Raw genomic sequence first — 20,156 nt, 5'->3', positions numbered from 1 at the left:
ATATATATATATATATATATATATACAAATGATTATAGGTGCAAAATAATATAAATTCAAAGGTCCAATGACATTTCTGTGCTTTGAAGTACGTTTTCAGGAATCAACTGGAAGGAAACGCGTCAAATCGTGTCAATTTTTTAAAATCTAATCTTAGAGAACAAGGATTATATATGAAGACAAAAGTAAAGAAGGACGAGTTCAACACAACAAAGAGAAAATTGTGTGATTTCTAAAATATTGTGTGTATCCTATTCCTTTAAAAATTAGATTGATCTACTGATGATCTAATAATGACATTTTGTTTGCTACTTTTTAAACTGTGAAATAAAAACTGTCAATTAAAAAAGTATATCAAGAAATTTTAAAAAAACAACATGACCGTAGTGATTGTGTAATTGTGTATAGTTTCAGTAAAGTACACAACAAGATACTTTTTGCATAGAAACAGTGATTTTAATCACAACCTACAATCCCAATGTGCACGTCAGAGGTGTGGTGTGTGCTATGGAGCATCTCACCTTCTGGACCTACATCCATGTCTGTAGTCTAAAAAGCCTGAACACACATAAACTCAACACACAGTTAACACAACTACATGCGTAGACATTTTAATTCCACCATGATTAAACCCCATAACCGATCAAGTAATCAACAAAACAAAACCCAAACAGATCTCAGAGGTTCCTCGGAGCAGGGCGTGGCCATCCTACAGTAGCTCAATATATAAATATACATATTTACATCATAGAAACACCTTCTCATCCCTTTAAGGAGGATCTCGTGCCGCACGCAGTTCGACGTGCAGAAGGGACAACTGGAGCTTTGTCACCTAACACCAAACCTGCTTTTTGCCAGTGGTAGTTAGTCACAGGGGTTACATTTAAAGAAGAGAAAGCCTTTATTAAAAAACACATTTCGCATCACATCGTTTCTCACATTGCATTTCGTTTCTACGGCAACCACACAACAGCTTGCTTTAGGACAAAAGGCACTTTGTTATCTGAGATGTTTTGACCTTCACTTAAAGGGCCAGTGTGTAGAATTGCAACCAACTAAAACCTACAATCTTACAATATTATATTAAATTTTACCCGCCACCAATCCGGGGAGCCCCAGGATGAGGGGCAGGGGGGGGGGGGGGGGGACTCCTGGGTCTTCTTATTGCTCCATCATTCCTGTCAGAGGGAAGCAGAGAGTGTCTTTAAGGGGTTGTATATTATTACATCATCAACACGGATGGCTGGTTACAGGCTGAAGGCCTTTGGGCACCTTTTCTGAAAATCTATCTGAATAAAAATGGTTCCACATTCTGCAGGTGTGAGTGTTTCCGTTACTGTGTGAAGTGCTCGAGACGTTGGCGTTGAACGTGGCCACTGTGGTCGTGTCCGAAAATCCTTATTTCTCCAGCCGATTTATTTATTCGTAAGAAACTGTAAACGATGTAGAGTGACGCGTTGCATGCTTTTACCTGTTCAGTTCCTGACCACCTGGTTGCTTCTCTCGATGACCACGGTCTTGCCTTCTCTGACGGAGGAGCTGCAGTCGTAGTCGTCGCCGAGCAGACCGAGGAGCGGGTACTTGTTGCTGTACCTGCACACACACACACACACACATGATTGACACATTGATGTCTAATCTAAATCTCTGTCCCGTCTGTATGTTTGTCCTATCTATCTCAAAAAGTGTCGACCCGATCTACTTTGCACATGGTGCAAAAACTTAGGGGGGAACTTGTGTCGTTTTACCTGTTGGTGATGGTGGTTCTGGTGACTTGGCCCTTGGAGCTGTCGTTCCTCTCCCGCATCAGCCTCTGGATCTCCTGAGAGCCGCAAGAGGTCAGAGGTCAGTTTGGATCATAATGGGGTTTTTTGTTTTTTTTATCAGAATGTTTAAGATTTATCTTGACAACTTTTGAGAATTACGTCTTCTTTTGTCAAATAGAGGAAAAAGTGCTCCTCCCCTCTGTTTTTGTTTAACCTGCTGCTGTTTGTGTGTGTGTGTGAGTGTGTGTTTGTGTGTGTGAGTGTGCGTGAGTAGAATCCAGCACCCCGAGGTGACAAAAGCATTCCTGAGGTTAAATCAACCGTCAGACGGCCTCGGCACAAAAAACAAAAACACTCAGAATGCAGCTGGACCTGAGAGGTTAAATAAAGAATGAATCTTCTCACAAGCCTGGAGTGTGTGTGTGTGTGTGTGGGGGGGGGGGGGGGGGGGGGAGTTTGTATCTACGTAATCAGATCATTTTCAGACCATGTTTGCAAATTTAAAACACTAAAGAAAAGGACGAATCTTTTATCCGATCTGCTGGTGTGTCTCGTGGTCGACCGACCTCCTCCATCTTGGTGATGGTCGTCTGCCTCTGCTGCAGCGTGGCGAGCAGCTCGGAGATCTTCAGCTGGAGGCTGCTGTCCGAGGACGACCTGTCGGTGGTGGTGGTGGTGATCTCCGTCTGGATCTTGGTTATCTGGCTCTGAGAGGCAGGACGCACGGGCACCATTGAGTCATGGAAGCACACGTGAGACGTATGTATTCATCAGAGAAGAGCCGAGAGCTTCAAGAGGTGAGGCATTGGCTCGTTTCACACCGTGTTGCACTGCTAGAAAACGTCCACATGATGGCGCATGAATACTCAAGACGCCTCAAATGACTCTCACCCGCAGCCTTAGTATCTCGCGGTCCTTCTCCTCCCTCATTGAGCTGAGCTGGTCTTTGTAATGGCGGGACAGCTCCTCCGTCTTCAGCTGCAGGCTGGCGCTGCTGCTGCTGCCTTGGCCGGCCAGCTGCAGGGAAAACACAGACCAGGAGGGAGGGAGGGGAGAAGAGGGGAGGCGAGGGGAGGGAGGTCATCATCGAGGTGGGCGGAGTAGACACGGCCCGCCTCAGGTCCCCGCCTGGCGCGGTGCGACCGCCCCGGTCACCTTGTGTCGCAGCGTCTCGTTCTCGCCCTCCAGCGCTCTCATCCTGCTCTCCATCTCCTGCAGCCGGAAGTCTCGGCCCGACTCGTCGCTCCTGGCGCTCATGAGCTGGCCCTCCAGCGAGCGCTGGGCGCTGCTGGCTTCCTTCAGCGACGCCTGCGAAGGGGCGACGAGACACAAGCACGCACACCGGAGGTCAGGGATACAGACTCGTCTGTTTTAAATGGATTCAATTGAAAACCCCCGCCAAGCATCCTTGAAAATACAAATGGAGGATTTCCACAGCGTCACTCGTGTGAGGACGAGACGCAGCGCGTTCAGCTTTTTTTTGTCGCCGCCCACCTGCAGCTGGCGGTTGTTTTCCCGCACGGCCTCCAGGAGGCTGTCGTACTGCTTGGCCTGGTCTGCCTTGAAGCTCAGATCTCTCTCCAGAGTCTCCTTCTCGCTCTCCAGCCGCTGGGAACCACACACGGACATCGTTGTTTCTTCAAAACACTTCATACCGAGACTAACTCCTGACAAAGTGCATATTCTGGACAATGCATCTCAAATATCTAAATACATGTGAAAAAGTTGATGCAAAAGGAGGTCGTGAAATTTTCACCTCCAATGTTTGTGTACTAATCCCTCTTGAACATTGCATCCGTTGTTTTCATCACTTTATACGCTTGTGTTAACTACACAAATGTCATTTACTTGGTAATGGAGCATAAACAAAAACGGAGAAACTAAATAAACCCTTGTGTGGGGTTTCGTCTGTTTGTTTGTGTTTTACCCGCAGGTCCTCGGACATGTGCAGGAGCTCCTCCCTCAGGCTGCTGAAGGTGGAGAGCAGCAGGCGCATGCTCTTATCCGCCGTGAGACGAGTCTGTCGCACAAACAGCACAATCCGTCACGTGAGCGTTTCCGGGTGGGAAATGGGGCCCGGGGGGGGGGCCGTGGTTCTCGTGGCTGACTCACCTGCAGCAGGTAGCGGATCTGTTGTTTGGTCAGTTCACTGGTTCCTTTGGGCAGCAACGCCTCCACCTCCTCTTTCTCCACCTGCACACACAAACACACACACACACACACACACACGCACAATGAATGAAAAAACAGCTCAGCCGCCATTTAAAAAATGGGAAATCACGTTTCCAGAAATGCAATTAGACTAAGTGCACTTGTACTTCTGAGACGTTTAATATCTGACGTTTGTCCTGTTTTTGTGTCTTTGTCGTCCTTCGGGCACTAAATGGACCGATGAGGTCGTGTCTCGTTGACCTCTGGTCGGATTCATTCACCAGATGTTTGTGACGCAGGTGTGTTTCTCACCTTGTAGTCGTTGGAGGGATCCAGCAGGTGTTTCCTGTTACACAAAGACGAGAGACACACAATGAGGACAGCAGCGGACGAGGCGAGTGTGCGTTTGCACTTTGGCACAGCTATCTCTGTGAGGACCGGTTATAGAAAAGACATTTTATAACAACCAATCGACAAGTGAGCAGGAAGAAAGAAGGAGGGGGGGCAGTAGAGTGCAGTTCCTCAAATGGCCACTAGAGGCGGGCGATCCCCATTGACCTCTATGTTAAAACTCTTCACAGCAGAAATAAACAAGGTTAAAGCAAACTTTCTGATGATTTCAGGTCTAGTAGCGGTTTGAGATCCCTTCGGGCGGACAGATAATTGACACTCACTGTCCCCGGATCTTGGAGACGTGCTCGGAGATGCAGGAGTGGATGTCGCAGTTCTTCCGGTACACGTCGGCCAGCAGCTCGCCGAAGTAGCGCGTGTCCATCTTGTTGGGCTGCGGCATCTCCCTCAGCTCGGTCTTCAGCTCCATCGTGGACGTCTTCTGGCTCATCAGCGGCGGCTTCTGCTGAATGGTGTTGACGATCTCTACCTCCTCCACCACCACTATCCCCTCCTCCTCTTCCTCCTCTTCCTCCTCCTCCTCCTCCTCCTCCTCCTCTTCTTCTTCATACTCCTGGGGGAACAGGCGACAGACGGGTATTTAGCGACCGCGTGTTTTACGACCGACGAGTGCAGCAAGTGTCTCTTCTCTACTAACCGTGTCAGAAGGACGAAAGCCAGTGAGTGATATATTATCAGATCAGGTCACACTGTGGTGGTCATTCAGTGATACCCGTTGCTAAGCAACCACGACAACGCGTTCCTTTTTTCATCTCAAATGCGGAGTGACACGGAATGTGCAAACGAATTAAGGAAAGGTGACCTGTTACAATGTGTCCTCCTCACTGTTACAGAGATATGTTGCTTTTCAAAAGTATTTCTATACACACACACACAGTCGACGCGATATTTTAACCTCTATACGGCTTTAAAAGCTTGACGTGTCTTAACAGATCTTCTACAGAGGCAGCACAGATAATTACATTCCCTCCTCGTCACATTGGAGGTTGGTTCGGGGGCCTTTTGACCCTTACACCTCCCGGTTCCGCACCGCGTGAAGATAGCGCTGCGTAACCTTCTTTATCGAGCGCGCAGCGCGTGAAGAAGACGGGGTTTTTTTTTTTTCTTCTTTTCTTTTCACACAGGTCTGAGTTACGACTCATGAAGGAAGCAAACTCAGACCAAAAGGTGCAGCTGCTTTTTACTGCAGGCGCCTTCGGGGCTCTCGGCTCGACTTTCAAACGCAATGCAGCGATTTCGCGAGATTTTTTTTTTTCACGCCTTAAAGCTCCTCCACAGTGTCCTCCAGAAGGCTTTGTGCTGTTTTAATTTACGACAGCAGCACTTCTCACAGGGAGGTGATTATCGTACCTGTGCAGAGCGGACCAGCCAGATTCCACACGCGCCTGGCAGATCATTAAGAAACAAAGGCACCGACTGACAGCTGCACGCAGCTCGCAGCCCCTTCTGATGCCATCAGGCCGGCTGAGGGGTTAGGATGAGTTAACGCACATTAGCAAACAGGGGCGGGGGGGGGTGAATTATTGGAAACGACTCTCACTAATGAAGAGAAACATTCCAGACGCCCCAAGATCTCGGTCTCTGTTGGTCGCCCCTTCCTGTGGACAAAACACCCACGCAGCAGGAAAAGGAAATATTCTACCAGGAAACCGTAAAAACGGGAGCCGAGTGTAAGAGTTGATTCATCAGGAGGGAGAAACAACCCAAGCGAAAGGCTCAGGGATCACTAGACCAGGAACAGAACCAGAACCCGCTGCCTTGTTCAGGCTCAAACATGTGAAACGTGTGAAACGAGGTCACCACTGGACCCAATTCAAAGACAAAAGAGCCTCAGATCTCAGACAAGAGGGCAACGGAGTAGACAAGAAACTGGGATTTGATCATATAACCGTCGGGCTTTTGTTGAAATGTTCCCAGAGCTTCACAGAAAAATTTTGCCTTGAGGAGAAAACATATTAAAACTGTCTTCGTTTTCATGAAGTAAAAAAAAACCTGAAGACGAGTGTGTGTCGTTAACTGTCACCGTATCAAAGCGCCCGAGGAGGAAGATCAACGGGCGATCGGGCACTTTTGTCGTCAAAGGAGAGAGAAGTGAGCGAGTGATTGAATGCAGGAGGGTGTGGCACACCCACATTCCTTCCTTCCCTTTCTGAACTCCATTTGAGGCAAGAATGTGGGTAATCATTTTTAATGTGTAACGTGTAAACCCTCGTTTAAGGCTGCTCTCCTTCCGATATTTCTTGCTGTAACATTTTCTTTGCCTTTTCTTTTTGTCCGGAACCGACTAGAACAACAACCTGCAGCATTTTACGAGACAAACATGACGAACAAACCCGACGAAAACACCTTGAGAGTAGCTGACTTTGAGGACAAATCGGATCGAAAGATACTCTTTGTTGGGGCTGATGCACGTGTGTGTGTGTGTGTGTGTGTGTGTCTGTTGGTTTGTGTGAAGGAATGTCTCAGGTGGACTAATATGCAGCTGACCTGCAGACGCAACATTCCAGAGATCCACCGCAGACCTAAGCTTACACTGCTGTGAAGAATGTGTGGGAGGTAACAGCAACCTTATGATGATGATAGTGTGTGTGTGTGTGTGTGTGTGTGTGTGTGTGTGTGTGTGTGTGTGTGTGTGTGTGTGTGTGTGTGTGTGTGTGGCAGACTGGCCTGGCCTCTCCAGGTCAGTCTGTGAGAGCTGAACAACCATCAGATCAAACCGTTTGTCTTGAGACATTTCTGTCTTACAAGCAAGGCTGTGAAATATGTGATTTAATGACCTTTCAAGGACTTTCCAGGCCCAAAAGCCACTAAGATGCGCCCGACTCAACACAAACACGGGGTCAGGGTCACTGATCTGGTTTCACTTGTGTAGCCTTGTGTGAAAAGCAGCAGTAACCCGAGGATCTCACCCAGGGCCTCCTGCCCGAGCATGTGTGTGTGTGTGTGTGAGTGTGTGTGAGTGTGTGAGTGTGTGAGTGTGTAGGTGTGCGATCCAGGGATGAGTAACACTAGCGGTTGATAATGAGAGACGTCATTTTGCCACACAGGCTCTCTGATGCGTGTGATTCGGGCAGAATGCTGCCGATTCTCAAACTGAATTTCGGTACTTGATTGAACTGAGTTTCATTATTTTCCGGGTTCTTCTACAACAGGCAGCTGGATTAAAGACACAAAGGCGAGAATTGGAGGAGCACCGAGAGCACAAACCTCCGCCGGGGGAGCGGTGAACCGATAGGACGAATTTCAGGCTGCAAGAATCATTCAGGCCAATAAGATTCTACACGAGAATCTTTAGCCAATAGTCTTCCGGTCAGAGATTGGCTCCGGGTGCAGAGCTGGGAGCTGCGGGGTGTATTTGCTCTCTTGGCCAATCAGGGTGTCAGGATGCCCTTTTGATTGATTATTTGTTCCCCTTTTATCCTACAGGAACAACAACTGTCCGGATAGACGAGAGTAGTTCCAGAGTCATTACTCGTATCACCAAGGAGACGCTTGGGCAAGAAAAAGTGAAAACCATTACATTACCATTACCATTACGTCCCCCCCCTCGCGGCCCCCGCGGTTAAAGTTTGAATGCGTCACGTGCTCTCGAGTGGCGACAACGACCTTCCAGCGGAGGCAAAGCGTTTTTTCTAGTAATCCTTTTGTCTGGAGGGAAAAACCTCACGACTGAAAGAGGACGGATTCCGTCTCCGACGCGTCGCCCTTGTCGCTCTCTCAGCGCCGTGGCCGTGGCCTCCCGCTCAAATTGAGATGAAACTGCGACGCGCAACATCCACACATCCAGCCTAAAGTTAAGAAATAATAAAAACGGTTAAATTCTAATTCTGCTCAAAACTGGAAAACCAATTCCTCATCATGTTGGAACAGGGAAAAGAATTCCTTGCTGTCAAAAAAAAAAAAGTGTTTTCAAGTGTTTAAATACAGAAAATCAACTAAATCACTGCATTCATATTTGACTGCGGGACATGCAGGTGAGGTCACTGCTCTGTTCAGACCTGCAGCAGCGTGCCCTGCATGGGATTAGCGGCGTCTGATCGTTTCTCCAGCACAGCGGAGACGCTCTGAGCTCGAGCGGAACCAGGCCAATCACAGCCGGGCCCCCCCGTCTCCGTTGGTCAAGCGGGTGCTCGGGGTCGTTCGGCGAGCGTTTGGCGCTTTGAGAAACATCGATGAAATCCAAACTCGACGATGACTTTTAAACTTGTTATTCTGGACGAGCGGTTCCGTGCGCCTCGTTCCTGGCGGCGTCTCTGTGGGCGCTGCAGGGCGTGTCACATGACGGGGATTCTTGGCAAAGCTCCTAATGGCCTTTCTGCGTTTTCCATGAAGATCGCTCTAACCTTTTATAAAATAAACGTTATACTCCACACAGCTTCGTGTGAGTGGGGACTCGGGAGCAACACCTGAGGGAGAATAAGAATATCCAACATTTAAAATAAAAAAACTCATTAAAGTGACACACGACCTTCTGGGGAACGAAGCGCCGCTTTAAATCCCCGAACCTGCCTGTTTTGACAACAGCCTTTTGAACATGACGCGTCAGGTTGGAGTTTAAAAAAAAAAAGGAATCCCGCCCCGTGCGCAGCAGCAAAGGCCTCTGGGAAAGCAGTTCTGCACCCAACCCCCCCCCCCCCCCCCCCCCCCCCCCCCCCGAACGGCCTGGGCGGTGTTGCGACAGTGTGAAACGAAGTGCGGTTGTAAGAGTCTGAATGTGGAGGCCGGGCGGGGCTACAGGGAGGGGGGGGGGGGGGAGGGGGGGGTGGGCCGACATGAGAAGATGCTTCTGCAGTTTCACTTGTGCGTGTTCCCATGTTGAGGTTTCACGGCCTCGGGGCGTGTTCGGCGCTGAACCCAGCTATTATTCTCCCTGAGGAAACACCTCCATGTTCTCCACCTGCAGGCAGAGCACCGACAACTTGGAAGGAGATGAAGAAAAAAAGTCCTAAACGGATAAAGGAGCCGCAGGAAGCCTGGTTTTTGTTGGTTTTTCAGACGTTTGTTCACGTTTCCACCAACCGCCGCCCCAGTTTTAACCAGCAGAGGTTCTTTTTGTACACAACACACACACGTTGAAGCTCATATGCTCGCCGTGGTTTCTAAAAATGAATCTTCCTTTCACCTGGTTCCAGTCAGGGGGGGGGGGGGGGGGGTGGTGACTTCACTTGAGCAGGGGCTTGTCTCTCTTGACTTGGGACATATTACCGGAAAGTAAAAGGACTTTTTTTTTAATTTTATTGGATGACAGAATGACTGAGCCCAACTAAAACAACAAGACTTGAGTTCTCACACATACTTGTGTGGTTGCCAGGTTCTTCAGCAACAAGACGGCATTCATGGGAAGAATTGTGGCGCGCGTGTGTGTGTGTGTGTGTGTGTGTGTGTGTGTGTGTGTGTCCTTGCCTCCTCCTCGGCGCTCGGCGCGCCGGTCTCGATGAGACTGGACGACTGGCTGAACACGGACGACTTCCTGCTGGAGATCTGGAACATCACACACACACACACACACACACACACACAGAGAGGAAGGGTCACATCGGAACAGAAGAACAAACTCTGACCCTCAGACGACGGAACAAACGTTGAACTTCTTTTCATTATCAAGCGATCTCTCACTAATAAAGCCAGAATATATACTTTTTTTTTGTGTTTTTGTTAAATGACCACATGATCACAGGCGTCCATCGTCTTAACCGACACCAGCTTTTTCGTTTGCCAAAAGTGCCGGTTTGATCGGTGGGAGGACACCGCCGCCCACCAATCAGGTGTCCAGGCCCGACGCAGACGAAACGATCTGCGAGGGTGTTGCTGCGTTATCTTCAGACGTGAGGGTGCGCCGCCTGAGGGGGGGTGGGGGGGTGGGGGGGGGGGGGGAGGAGCCACAGGCCGGGCGGGCGCGGCGCCGAAACACGTTTGTACAAGCTCGGGGCAACGTGAGCCGAGCCCCGCAGAACTCGCCTTTGGGTTAATGATTAAGAGGGAATCCTGACACACGCCACGCTAGAAACAGATCAAACCGATTCGTTTTATCGGTGAGAAAGGTGTGTGTGTGTGTGGGGGGGGGGGGGGGGGGGCGTGTGGGGGGTTAAAATAGCTTTTGTAAACCATCCGGCGGGCAAATGGCAGCAGGGAGGGGGGGGGGGGGGGGGGGGGGGGTTCACCGGAGCGTCCCTCGGCAGGTGCAGCTCTGAACGCGGTGACCGCACCTTCGTCTAGTGACACCGGCGCTGTTAATCGCCGAGGAGGCAACTGACAAAAAGGAGGGAGTGGTGGTGGGAGTTTCTAATTCCTTCAGTGAATGTTCACTTAGCCGCAAGCTCACGTCCAGCTGGGAGGTTAAAAAAATGGAAATGGAGTCAATGTTTTCATCTTCCAAAAACTACACCTATATATGCTCCACAAATGCATGAACTCTGACCTCTGCAGTGCCCGCTGTGTTTAAATGTGTGTTTGTTTTATTCACCCTGAGCTGTGAGAATTCCATGCGTGGTGTCAGAATGAATGAGCCATCACTGAACCATGAATATATATACTGTATATATATATCTCCCGTTGATTTAGTAAACCCTCCGTGGCGTCTCAGTGAGGGATTCCTGTGCGCGCAGTTTCCCGAAACCAAAGATGCGTTTGGAGAGAGACGCTGACATTTAGCGGGAACGCGACGTGAGACCATCAAGTCTCATTTTCAGCTTTTTATTCGTCTGTGAGGAGGCGACGTTGACGCTCGTGCACTTTTCACGGGCCCCCGCCGAATGACGTCCAATTAACGAGCTGCTCATGAATTTCAAGTGAGCGATAAAAGGACATGAACACATGACCACTGACTTTATTTTGCACTACAGGTCAAGAGCTGAATGAATGGCACTAATATACTGTCATAACTGCCCAAAATGTACTAAAAGCATAACGGTTTTCTGCACATTTACTTATTACACTATGAGAATAGTTTCTTAAACATTTAAGTTAACAACATTTACACATATTGTAAAATATTCTTGCACAACCATTTCATGAAGCATATTTACTATTAAAATAACTTCTTTTTTTGGTTGAGAAACTGCTAATTACTTACTTGCTTAGTTAATTCTGTTACAATCTGGGTGATAAACGGGTGCACTCATGATTACATAAACAATATTTATTACACTTGAATGACCACGTTATAGCTTCAAGTGACCTAATGACACCTTTAAAGGTCTATTTGAATTCATTATTCCTCATGTTTTGTATCAACGCCCGTTCCTGTTCACCACATTACTGACCACTAACGTGTGTCTGCCATCTCTGACCTCTGACCTTTAGGATGTCATGTCGGAGCTGCGTTTCTCTAAACGGGTCTTTTTATTTGTCACCGGGAGGCCACTCACCCGCTCCGGGCTCTGCAGGTGAACCGTCACGTCGCTGGACTCCATTCTGCTGTTGTTCAACCGGGGGAGAGTCTGCACGTACATCGGGGCCACCACCTGCTGCACCATGGGCTGCACCATGGGCTGCTGCATGATGTAGTAGGACTGCTGCTGGTGCTGCTGCACCGGGATGAACGACTGCTGCTGCACGGGGACGAAAGACTGCTGCTGCGGCTGCACCGAGACGAACGAGCGCTGCTGCTGCTGCACCGGGACGAAAGACTGCTGCTGCGCCCGCAGCTGCTGCTGCTGCACCGGCACCAGGTACCGCATCGTCTCGTAGGAGCCGTTCAGCGCCGTGTGCTGCACGGCGGGCTGCACCGAGGACACCAAGCCGCTCGAGGACACCAAGCCGCTCGAGGACAACGAACCGCTGGAGGACACCGAGCCGCTGGAGGGCACCGTGCTGGCCAGGACGGGCTGCGGGGAGGAGGCCACGCTCACGGTCCGGTAGCTCGTCTTGGTCGTCCGGTTCGAATGGACGGACATCTTTTATTTATTTTCCGGTATTGAAGGACAGAGGGATGTGGGAAATAAAATGTCAAAGTTTCTCAAAAAGAAACTCTGCGGTTGTTTTTCCTGCGCGGTTCAACTTCCTCCTCCGCCCGGTAGACTGGAGAGGAAAGTCCGGTTGGAGGAGTTGTTCTACGGGGGGGTGACGCAGCTGGAGGTGGGGGGGAGGCGCTCTGCTCCTCCCGGGAGGTGGGAGGGACCACCGGGGAAGGAAGGCCTACCTGGCTGGTAAACGTGAACAGTTTAAAGTGCACCAAAGTAATAGGAACAACATATCACATTTATTTTTGCAGCCTTTTAAAAGTGCGTCAAACGCGAGGAAATAAAGCAACTGGCCCAAAAAAGCAAGTAAAACTATGGGAAAGTTAAACTCTCTAATACCACAGAACAATAAATGAATCCACGAAATCACTTGATAACATAAGAACAAACTAATGAATGAATACAAATAATTTAGTAAAATGAAATGATGATAAAGCCGGGCAGAGAACGCCTCAGTCCTCTTTTAAATACATGTTTGCATGAGGTTTAAACCATCGTGACACACTGCCAGGAGACAAAATGGAAGATTAACTCCACATAAAAGCTTGTCTCCGCCTAGTGGCGTCCTCACTAGGCGAAGGGAACTTACACAAGGGGTAAGGAGTGTGATGCTCACCTCCTGTCACAGCACATGGACTCCTGCATTTCCCCTGTATTTGACCTGTAATTGACCTCTGTTTCACCTGCATTTATTTAAAATTGACATGTAAATTACCTCTATTGTACGCATATTTGAAGGGTATTTCGCCTGAATTGTTTTGGCCTATTTGAAAACATTGTCCAATTAGATGTTCAATATTAACCCATGGCATACATTTTATTATACTCTTATTTTATTTTTATCTTATTGCTGCACTATGTTGTCATTATTGTACTGTCTTCTGTCATGCACCAACCGCCAAGACAATTTCCACGTATATCCAACATAATATGGCAATAAACGTTTCCTGATTCCTGATTCCTGATCCTGATATAAAAAAGACACATACATCTATGCAATAATAATGCGAATAGAAATAGACAAATATAGGACAACATGTGAACTAATCGACTAGTTGTGTTACATTATATATTTCATTTAATAGTCTAAAATAATACATTTATTGTGAAATGCTATATGATTATTTTGGCATACTATTTTTGTTTAGGTGCTAAATCATCCCAATGATACACTAACTCTTTATTTTAAAAATTCTAAATTATTATTTTGCCATTATAATGCAGTTTATTTTTTTTTATCACAGAAAGGGGTTGTCACATATAATAATAATATAATATATAACCAAATAATTGTCACCTCGCTGACGGGCGTGTGCGAGCTCAACTCTCGCGATACGCAACGAGAACAGGCAACGAGACTTTTACCATTCCACCGATCGAGGAAGTGGCTTTATTTTTATCGCGCACAATAATGGCTGCTACCAAACAACTTCGGTGTCTCCTGCGTGAACAAGTCGGCATCGGAGGCTCGTCGATGTTTAAGTAGTCGGCCTGAATCTCCTCTGACCTTCCGGTGAGACCAGACGCCGCAGACTACGCCGACAGCAACAGATTGGGTCGACCGTTAGTCGCCGTTTTGTCGTCCTCCATCCAGCCCAGACCGGTTTCCGCTGTGTGTGTTGCCTCGCGCGCCGAGCCGCCACCGAACTACACCGGAAACATTGGCGTTTTTAGCGATAAAACGCTTCTGTGTCGGCGTACGAAAACTTAAATATTTAATTTACACATTTTGCGAATGTGTAGACGCCCTTCTTGAATTCGGGATAAGTGAAAATGTCCCCACGCAGTGTCCGTGGTCGTAAAAATGTCATTTTAAAAACCAACGTTAAGGTTAAGCTCGTCTTGTCTCCTGCGTCCACGAACCGCACATCACGATCGGCCCTTAAGGATTTGCGAGGTGAAAGGTTCTTAGGTTATTCAGAGACAAAATGTACGCTTTGTATGCAAGTGTTGATGCAGGCCTCCGTTGCTGAGTTATGTCACCTTCATCCTCTGGGAGACCATCGCTATGAGTTCATCTAAGACAACGTCACTAAAGAGTCATGTTGCTGGACACGTTTACATTTGAAAACACTCCTGAGATTCAACTAAATACGAAAAGTCTCTGTGAGGACAATATGTCTAAAAGAGAGAAGAGAGTAGTATGGTGGTTTGCCTTGTTGACCTTTGGCCTCTGCTGCTGTCTCCTTAGTTACTTCCTCGTTCCTGGCTGCTGACCCACAATGCACTGCCAGAGGTCTTCAGGTGTCTCAGACCTACTCCTGTAACCCGTGGCTTCCACTTCTCCAGTCGGTCCACGACACGGAAACGCAGCCGGAAGGTGAGGTTTTTGTTTATATTTATTTACAATATAAATGACGAGAACTTTTGGTTTTCTGTTATTGACCTCTGTACAATTTTATACAATATCAGTATTGTGTTTTATGTTCCATTAGTTACTGGTGTATCGCTTCTTTCACACACGTTGTACTCTTATCTTATGTTTCCGTCTTTTACTTTTTTAGTATTCATTGAATTTTTTTTACTTTCTCTTATTTCTATTGTCTTCTTTTTTACACTAGTGTCCGTATACTTTATTTTACACATATTAATTATTTTTCTATTGTTAAACTATGTAATTCTATTCTTCTTGGTTGTTTGTTTCTTCTAATCTTAAATGAACCTCTGGCACAAATTTCCTTTGTGATCATTATAAGTGCTAAACTTTTTTTTTTTTTTTCCCGGTGCAGCTTCTGTCCTGGTTGATCTTTTGTCGTCCCTCTGACATCATGTCCGGCCCACGGGATTTACCAGGTGAGTTTCTCCTGCACTTTTCAGCTTAACCCGTTTCTTGTTTTTAACACACAAATTGCTCCATGAAGAAATGGGTTTTCCCAACCAACGCCTTGGAAATGACTAATGCAAGGTTCACACCAGAGCGCTTTAGGGCTTTTGTGTGTCAACTAGTGCTGCAACTAACCAGCATTTCATGTTTGGTTAATCGGTCCTTTTTATTTGCTGCATTGGTTGTTGGCTGTTTCTGAAGATGACGTCATCAACTGTCTTTATGCTGTTTTATCCAGCGCTCAGAGATCATCCGTTTGCTGTCAGAGGAGGAAATGAAACACAACATTTTTACAATTTAATAATAAATTATAATTGATATCCTCTTTTTTTAAAATAGGGATCTATGGTTAACATCCAATTATTTTTTTTTACAGAATGAAGTTTATATCCACAAAAAAAAATGTAAACTCTTATTTATAATAGACTATTTTAGTTAACGTTCTAAAAAAAGGACTTGCTATAGTCAAACTTTTTAGAAATAAAAGCGTGAGTTAGTATTTCACCATTTTTCCGAGTAAAATCGCAATATTCCTCAGATGAACAAAAGATTTTAATGACGTGGTTCAAAGTCTGAAACGATTCCCAACTTGTGTGTCTGCTGCCGGTTTGTGGTGTTAAAGAGCTGTTTGCGTCGCTGTTTGCGTCCACAGCCATAGAGGATTCTGGGATGGGCGGGATGAGGCTTCCCATCGGCATGACCCGCCGAGCCCTCAGCTACGACGACAACCTGGAGGCCCCCATGTCCACGCCCCCCCACGACATCAGCATCAACAACCTGTGGAGACGACCCGTCATCCCGGAGAGGAAGTTCACACGCCTGGCAGAGGTATAAAAAAAGCTCAAAGGACATTTGTGTGCAGCAGTACAGTAAATAAAATGACAAAGGAAAAATGCACAATATATACAGTAAAATAAAATAGCAGAACATATTCATTTAAATTAAAGTGAGATAGGATTATGTACAGTTGGGTGGAATATGTATAAAGTTTTATTAAGACAGTAGTGAAATGTTTTTGGTATTAAATAGGTTAGGAGGATGCCGCTTAGCTGATGATGATGATGATGATGATGATGATGTTTTGGTTTGTCATTCTCTTCCAGGAGGATGAGAGCGGTGCAGTGAGTCAGTCCACAGTGGCGGACAGCGCCCTCTTCAGGGCACCAGCTGTAGTGAAGACCAAGGCCTCCTCTGTCATCATGAATTCTCTCATCACCAGTAAGTGTCTGCTGTCAATCCCGTTTTTACTCTCTGTACTCTTATCTTCAGTGCATAATAACAAAGTTATTTGATTAATTTCTTTCTTTTTTTTAAAATTGGAAAACAATTAGCTAGCTTAGTCAGGTCTGAAACAATCATTTAACTCTTAAAAAATTATTTTTTTTAAAACTATAATTGAAGCTTTTTTTTTCTCTCTCCCCCACAGAGCAGACTCACGACAGTGTCTACAGGTTTGAGCAGAGGGCGGGGCTCACCGACACCAGCTACACCCCCCACAAAGGCCTCACCGCCGAGGAGACCAGGCTCCACCACCGCATGCCCGAATCCCTCCAGGTGATCCCTCCCCAACAGACTAGGCCTCTCTCTACCATGATGATGTCATGACTTTTGGATCAAGAGAATGAACTGTTTGATTCTACTAAAGACGGAATTCTGCTTTGTTGTCGTCGTTGTTGTTGTTTCAGAAACTGCAGATTCAAAGTTTGGAGGCCAGAGAAGATCGACAGAGCTCCTCGACGCAGTCCACTCCGTCCAACACTCCTCACAGCTCCCCGAAACAACAGCGCAGGTACCTGCGCACATGCACCATGCGTCCCTGGATCCAAACGTTGGTGCGGTTTGTTTACACTGTGTGTGTGTGTGTTTGAAGGGGCTGGTTCGGCAGCACCGGTTCAGAAGTCAGCGTCAGCTCCTCTAACAGCAGCGTGGATCTCATCGCCGGCGACGCGACGGTGGAGCGGTGGAGCGTTTTCGCCCCGCGGCCGGTCGTCCAGAAGTCGACCTCTGACCTGGGATCAGACCCTGCGGCCTCAGGTAAACCTCCACTCCTCCCCCCCCCCCCCCCCCCCCGTGAGGCTCTGGACCCTTTAGACATCGAAGCAGACCGAAAGAGGAAGCGCAATGGCTTCGCCTGTGTTTGTAGAGGTGAGGAATGGACCGCAGCGCCAGAATGTAGGTTAATGGGTGATCACATGAACTTTGGGCCGACGGTAAACACGGACCAAACGATTGTCACAGTCGGATCAGACCAGTTTGAATTCACAGTGTTGACGGCTGCTGAGAAACAAAGCTCACAATTTCACATGGAATCTATCGCATTCTGTTTTCCAAGATGACATCAGGTAGGTGATTCATGGCGATTCTAATCAGAATAACTCGAAGCTAGAGGAAAAACAGGAAATTTATGAGAGAATGTTCTAATTTTGTTTACACAATCTGAACCTCGAGCAGTTGAGAACAGTCTTTATTTCTAGTTGAATTGAGGAGATCAGAATGGAATGTTTTTACAAATGTTTATTTATAATTAAATAAGCAAGATTTCATATACATTTTTCTTTTTTGCTTATTTTTCCAACAGAAGAGTTTGTCGCACATGATGTGTTCAAAGACCGTGTAATAAAGTTTTCCTTTCTTCAAGCCTCCGGCTGTGATAAAAGCTTCAACCTGTCCTGTATCGTTTCACAACATCTCTCCTCTGTTTTCCCTTTTTCCCAGCAGGCTTTGCCCTCCAGGCGTACCGTGGCGCCCAGAAGCCGACCCCCATGGAGCTGATGAAGTCCCAGGCCGCGCGGCTGGCGGAGAACCCCAGCGCCCAGCAGGTCAACCCCCCCAAGATGGAGATCCCCACAGTGGAGGGGCGGCGGCAGGGGGCGCGGCCGCACAAGCTGAAACCCAGAGACATGAACGTGCTCACGCCCTCCGGCTTCTGAGGCTGCAGATGTTGTGTTCGTCGTTGTCTCGTCGTTGCCGTTTTGAAGTGCAGAACGTTTCCATCAACGCGCTCCTTTCGTTATTCGTTCATTAGGTTTCGTATGTTTGTTTTAATGGAAAAAAAAAAGTCAAAAGTTCTCTGAAACCTGTTTTTTTTTTTTTTTTTTTTTCCTCTGACAATTTACTGAATTTCCCCGAGTTGTTTGAGGCTTTTTTTCTTTTCATGTAGTTGAATAATCTACGATGCAATGAATACATTTCGTTCCTACAGCCGAGTTTATTCGCTCCAAACTGAAATGCGCCGCATTAGCATTTCATCTCGTGTGACATTTCTAAAGTTTACTTGACTAAAAATGAACGGAACCATCACGACCGTAAGAGAACAGATGTAAATAATCTCATTTAGCGGGAAACAAAGTCCTGGTTGATTTTTTTTTTTTTTTTTGCATGTGCGGCAGTAGTTAAAACATGCCACGTTCTTAACGACTTCCCATCTTCATCTTTGAGGCGTCTCCTGTGCGGCTTGGCAGTAAGAATCCTACCTGCCGGTGACCTTCTTACCGTGGCGGCTGCAGGGTGCCGGCCGATCCGGACGCCGGTCCTGGTTTTAAAGTAAGAGAATGATTATGCACTTTATTCCCACCAGACATGAAGCCTCATGTTCCACGTTCCTCCAGGATGCAGCTCAATGTGCAAAAACCTCTTCTTCCGTTGTGTTGATAGTATTTTTGTCTTCTTAAAGTGGCATCTCAATAAGCTGGGTGGCAAGAAAACTAAAGTCCTTTTTAAACGTAGTTTAATACAACTGAACAAAAAACAAAAGGTCTCAGGAAACCCTGCTTACTGAAACGTTCCATTTATTTGTTGTTTTTTTTTTATACAGATGTTTATCCACTAGCAACAGATTAAGTTAATTTGGGACCAGAAGGAGTGCGTGGAAGTAAAAACCCGAACTGCATGATATGACTCCCACACAGACGCGTTTTAAGGTCACTGGTTACTCAAAGGAGGGTTTAAAGACTGCATTTAGCTTTTCTGCTGGTCTTCGGTCGATTTGTGAACGATTCCACGCGAGTTCGGGGCCTCGCCGGCTGCTTTGTGATTATCGACTGAAGAGAGAGAAAAAAGTATTTTCTATTCCCACGTGGAAGGAACCGTTGAGAAAAGTCTTTCTGCACCAATAGCTAAAGGCTAATATTTTTATTCAAGGTCGCTGCAAGACGTGTAGCTCGGTGGCGCTTAATGAGCACTATGACTTCACCTGAAGTGAATCATCTCTTTGACTGTTGTTACGTTGCGCTTATTGATTCATTTTGCGATTCTCACACACTGTAGTTTGTCCTAGTAGTAGAAATCTCCTTTTGACACATAAGGTTCTGCTGTTGGACCCTCAGCAGCTGTAAATATGAAATATTTCTTCGCTGTGTTTTACGTGTGACACTACCCTTTGAATCACGCCCTGACTGAAGTATCACATCTGAATCTGTGTGACGTTTATGTTCATGTGTTCAATATTTTTCCAGTGGATGGCAAAGAGACATTTCGCTTTATTCATACAGTCTCTGAATAAATAAATGTTACGTTGTCCTCAGTCGAACGAGAGTCTGTTTCATTGCAACTTATTCTGTGTAATATTTTTGACAAATTCATTCATTCATTATCTATAATTTGTCAGCCCCAATGTAAACTTTTACAATTACAAGAACAAACATTTGTGGTTTTTCCGTTGGTGCTGTAATTCCCAGCAGACCTCTGTGGTTAATATTTAGATCCCCGTCAAGTGAAAAACGCATTAAAAAGATTCACGGATTTTAACTGAGTTTATTTTCCCGGTAAAAAGTGTTCTCTTCATGCAAAGTGAACTCTTTATGTTCCTGTCGTCCGTCCCTCAAACTGAAATCAAGAACACGACCGCGTGGCGTCTCGATTCACAGACCTGTGTCTCGTTTCTGGTGCTTTTTTCAAGATGCCATTAAAAGTCAGTACGAGGACCACAGGAGACGCACCGATGGACTCGAGTTCTGATCCGTTTTCCTCATCTGAGATCAGAAGTGACGTTCGGACATCTTGAAAAGGCCTTTGTTCAGGTACAGTTTGAATCAACTTGTACAA

The 20,156-nt window shown here is 46.7% G+C and overlaps 2 protein-coding genes across 3 annotated transcripts; one reads left to right on the top strand and one right to left on the bottom strand.

The window, feature by feature from the left end:
- Window positions 1-433: 433 nt before the first annotated feature.
- On the bottom strand, window positions 434-12,394 carry pof1b (POF1B actin binding protein). Its single transcript, XM_062558163.1, has 13 exons — window positions 11,696-12,394; window positions 9,732-9,809; window positions 4,592-4,881; window positions 4,230-4,263; window positions 3,879-3,959; window positions 3,694-3,786; window positions 3,261-3,374; window positions 2,922-3,074; window positions 2,658-2,783; window positions 2,333-2,473; window positions 1,749-1,822; window positions 1,472-1,593; window positions 434-1,178 (listed from the first exon to the last, which is right to left on the bottom strand). Exons 1-12 carry the CDS (start codon window positions 12,221-12,223, stop codon window positions 1,476-1,478), a joined length of 1,830 nt encoding a protein of 609 aa, XP_062414147.1. The 5' UTR covers window positions 12,224-12,394; the 3' UTR covers window positions 434-1,178; window positions 1,472-1,475.
- A 1,226-nt stretch (window positions 12,395-13,620) lies between these two features.
- On the top strand, window positions 13,621-19,635 carry LOC119215540 (putative monooxygenase p33MONOX). Of its 2 annotated transcripts, none has more exons than XM_037467776.2 (9): window positions 13,621-13,802; window positions 14,481-14,609; window positions 15,019-15,082; window positions 15,766-15,941; window positions 16,217-16,331; window positions 16,540-16,667; window positions 16,799-16,902; window positions 16,984-17,147; window positions 17,832-19,635. In XM_037467776.2, exons 3-9 carry the CDS (start codon window positions 15,058-15,060, stop codon window positions 18,041-18,043), a joined length of 924 nt encoding a protein of 307 aa, XP_037323673.1. In that variant the 5' UTR covers window positions 13,621-13,802; window positions 14,481-14,609; window positions 15,019-15,057; the 3' UTR covers window positions 18,044-19,635. The 2 variants fall into 2 exon arrangements, with proteins under 2 accessions (XP_037323673.1, XP_037323672.1); XM_037467775.2 differs by having other exon boundaries at window positions 13,622-13,802; window positions 17,829-19,635.
- Window positions 19,636-20,156: the final 521 nt, after the last annotated feature.

Source organism: Pungitius pungitius, chromosome 16 (assembly GCF_949316345.1).
Source record: "Pungitius pungitius chromosome 16, fPunPun2.1, whole genome shotgun sequence".
Lineage (NCBI taxonomy): Eukaryota > Metazoa > Chordata > Actinopteri > Perciformes > Gasterosteidae > Pungitius > Pungitius pungitius.
Note: the sequence above shows the minus strand (reverse complement) of the source record. Positions and strands in the feature narration are given on the sequence as shown.

Coding starts and splice junctions, on each gene's coding strand:
- pof1b (XM_062558163.1), bottom strand. CDS start 12,223: ATGTCCGTCCATTCGAACCGGACGACCAAGACGAGCTACCGGACCGTG. Junction 3,375..3,693: donor ACATGTCCGAGGACCTGCGG/GTAAAACACAAA, acceptor TGTGGTTCCCAG/CGGCTGGAGAGCGAGAAGGA. Junction 1,594..1,748: donor AGAACCACCATCACCAACAG/GTAAAACGACAC, acceptor GTGTGTGTGCAG/GTACAGCAACAAGTACCCGC.
- LOC119215540 (XM_037467775.2), top strand. CDS start 15,058: ATGTCCGGCCCACGGGATTTACCAG. Junction 15,083..15,765: donor CGGCCCACGGGATTTACCAG/GTGAGTTTCTCC, acceptor TTGCGTCCACAG/CCATAGAGGATTCTGGGATG. Junction 16,668..16,798: donor GCATGCCCGAATCCCTCCAG/GTGATCCCTCCC, acceptor TTGTTGTTTCAG/AAACTGCAGATTCAAAGTTT.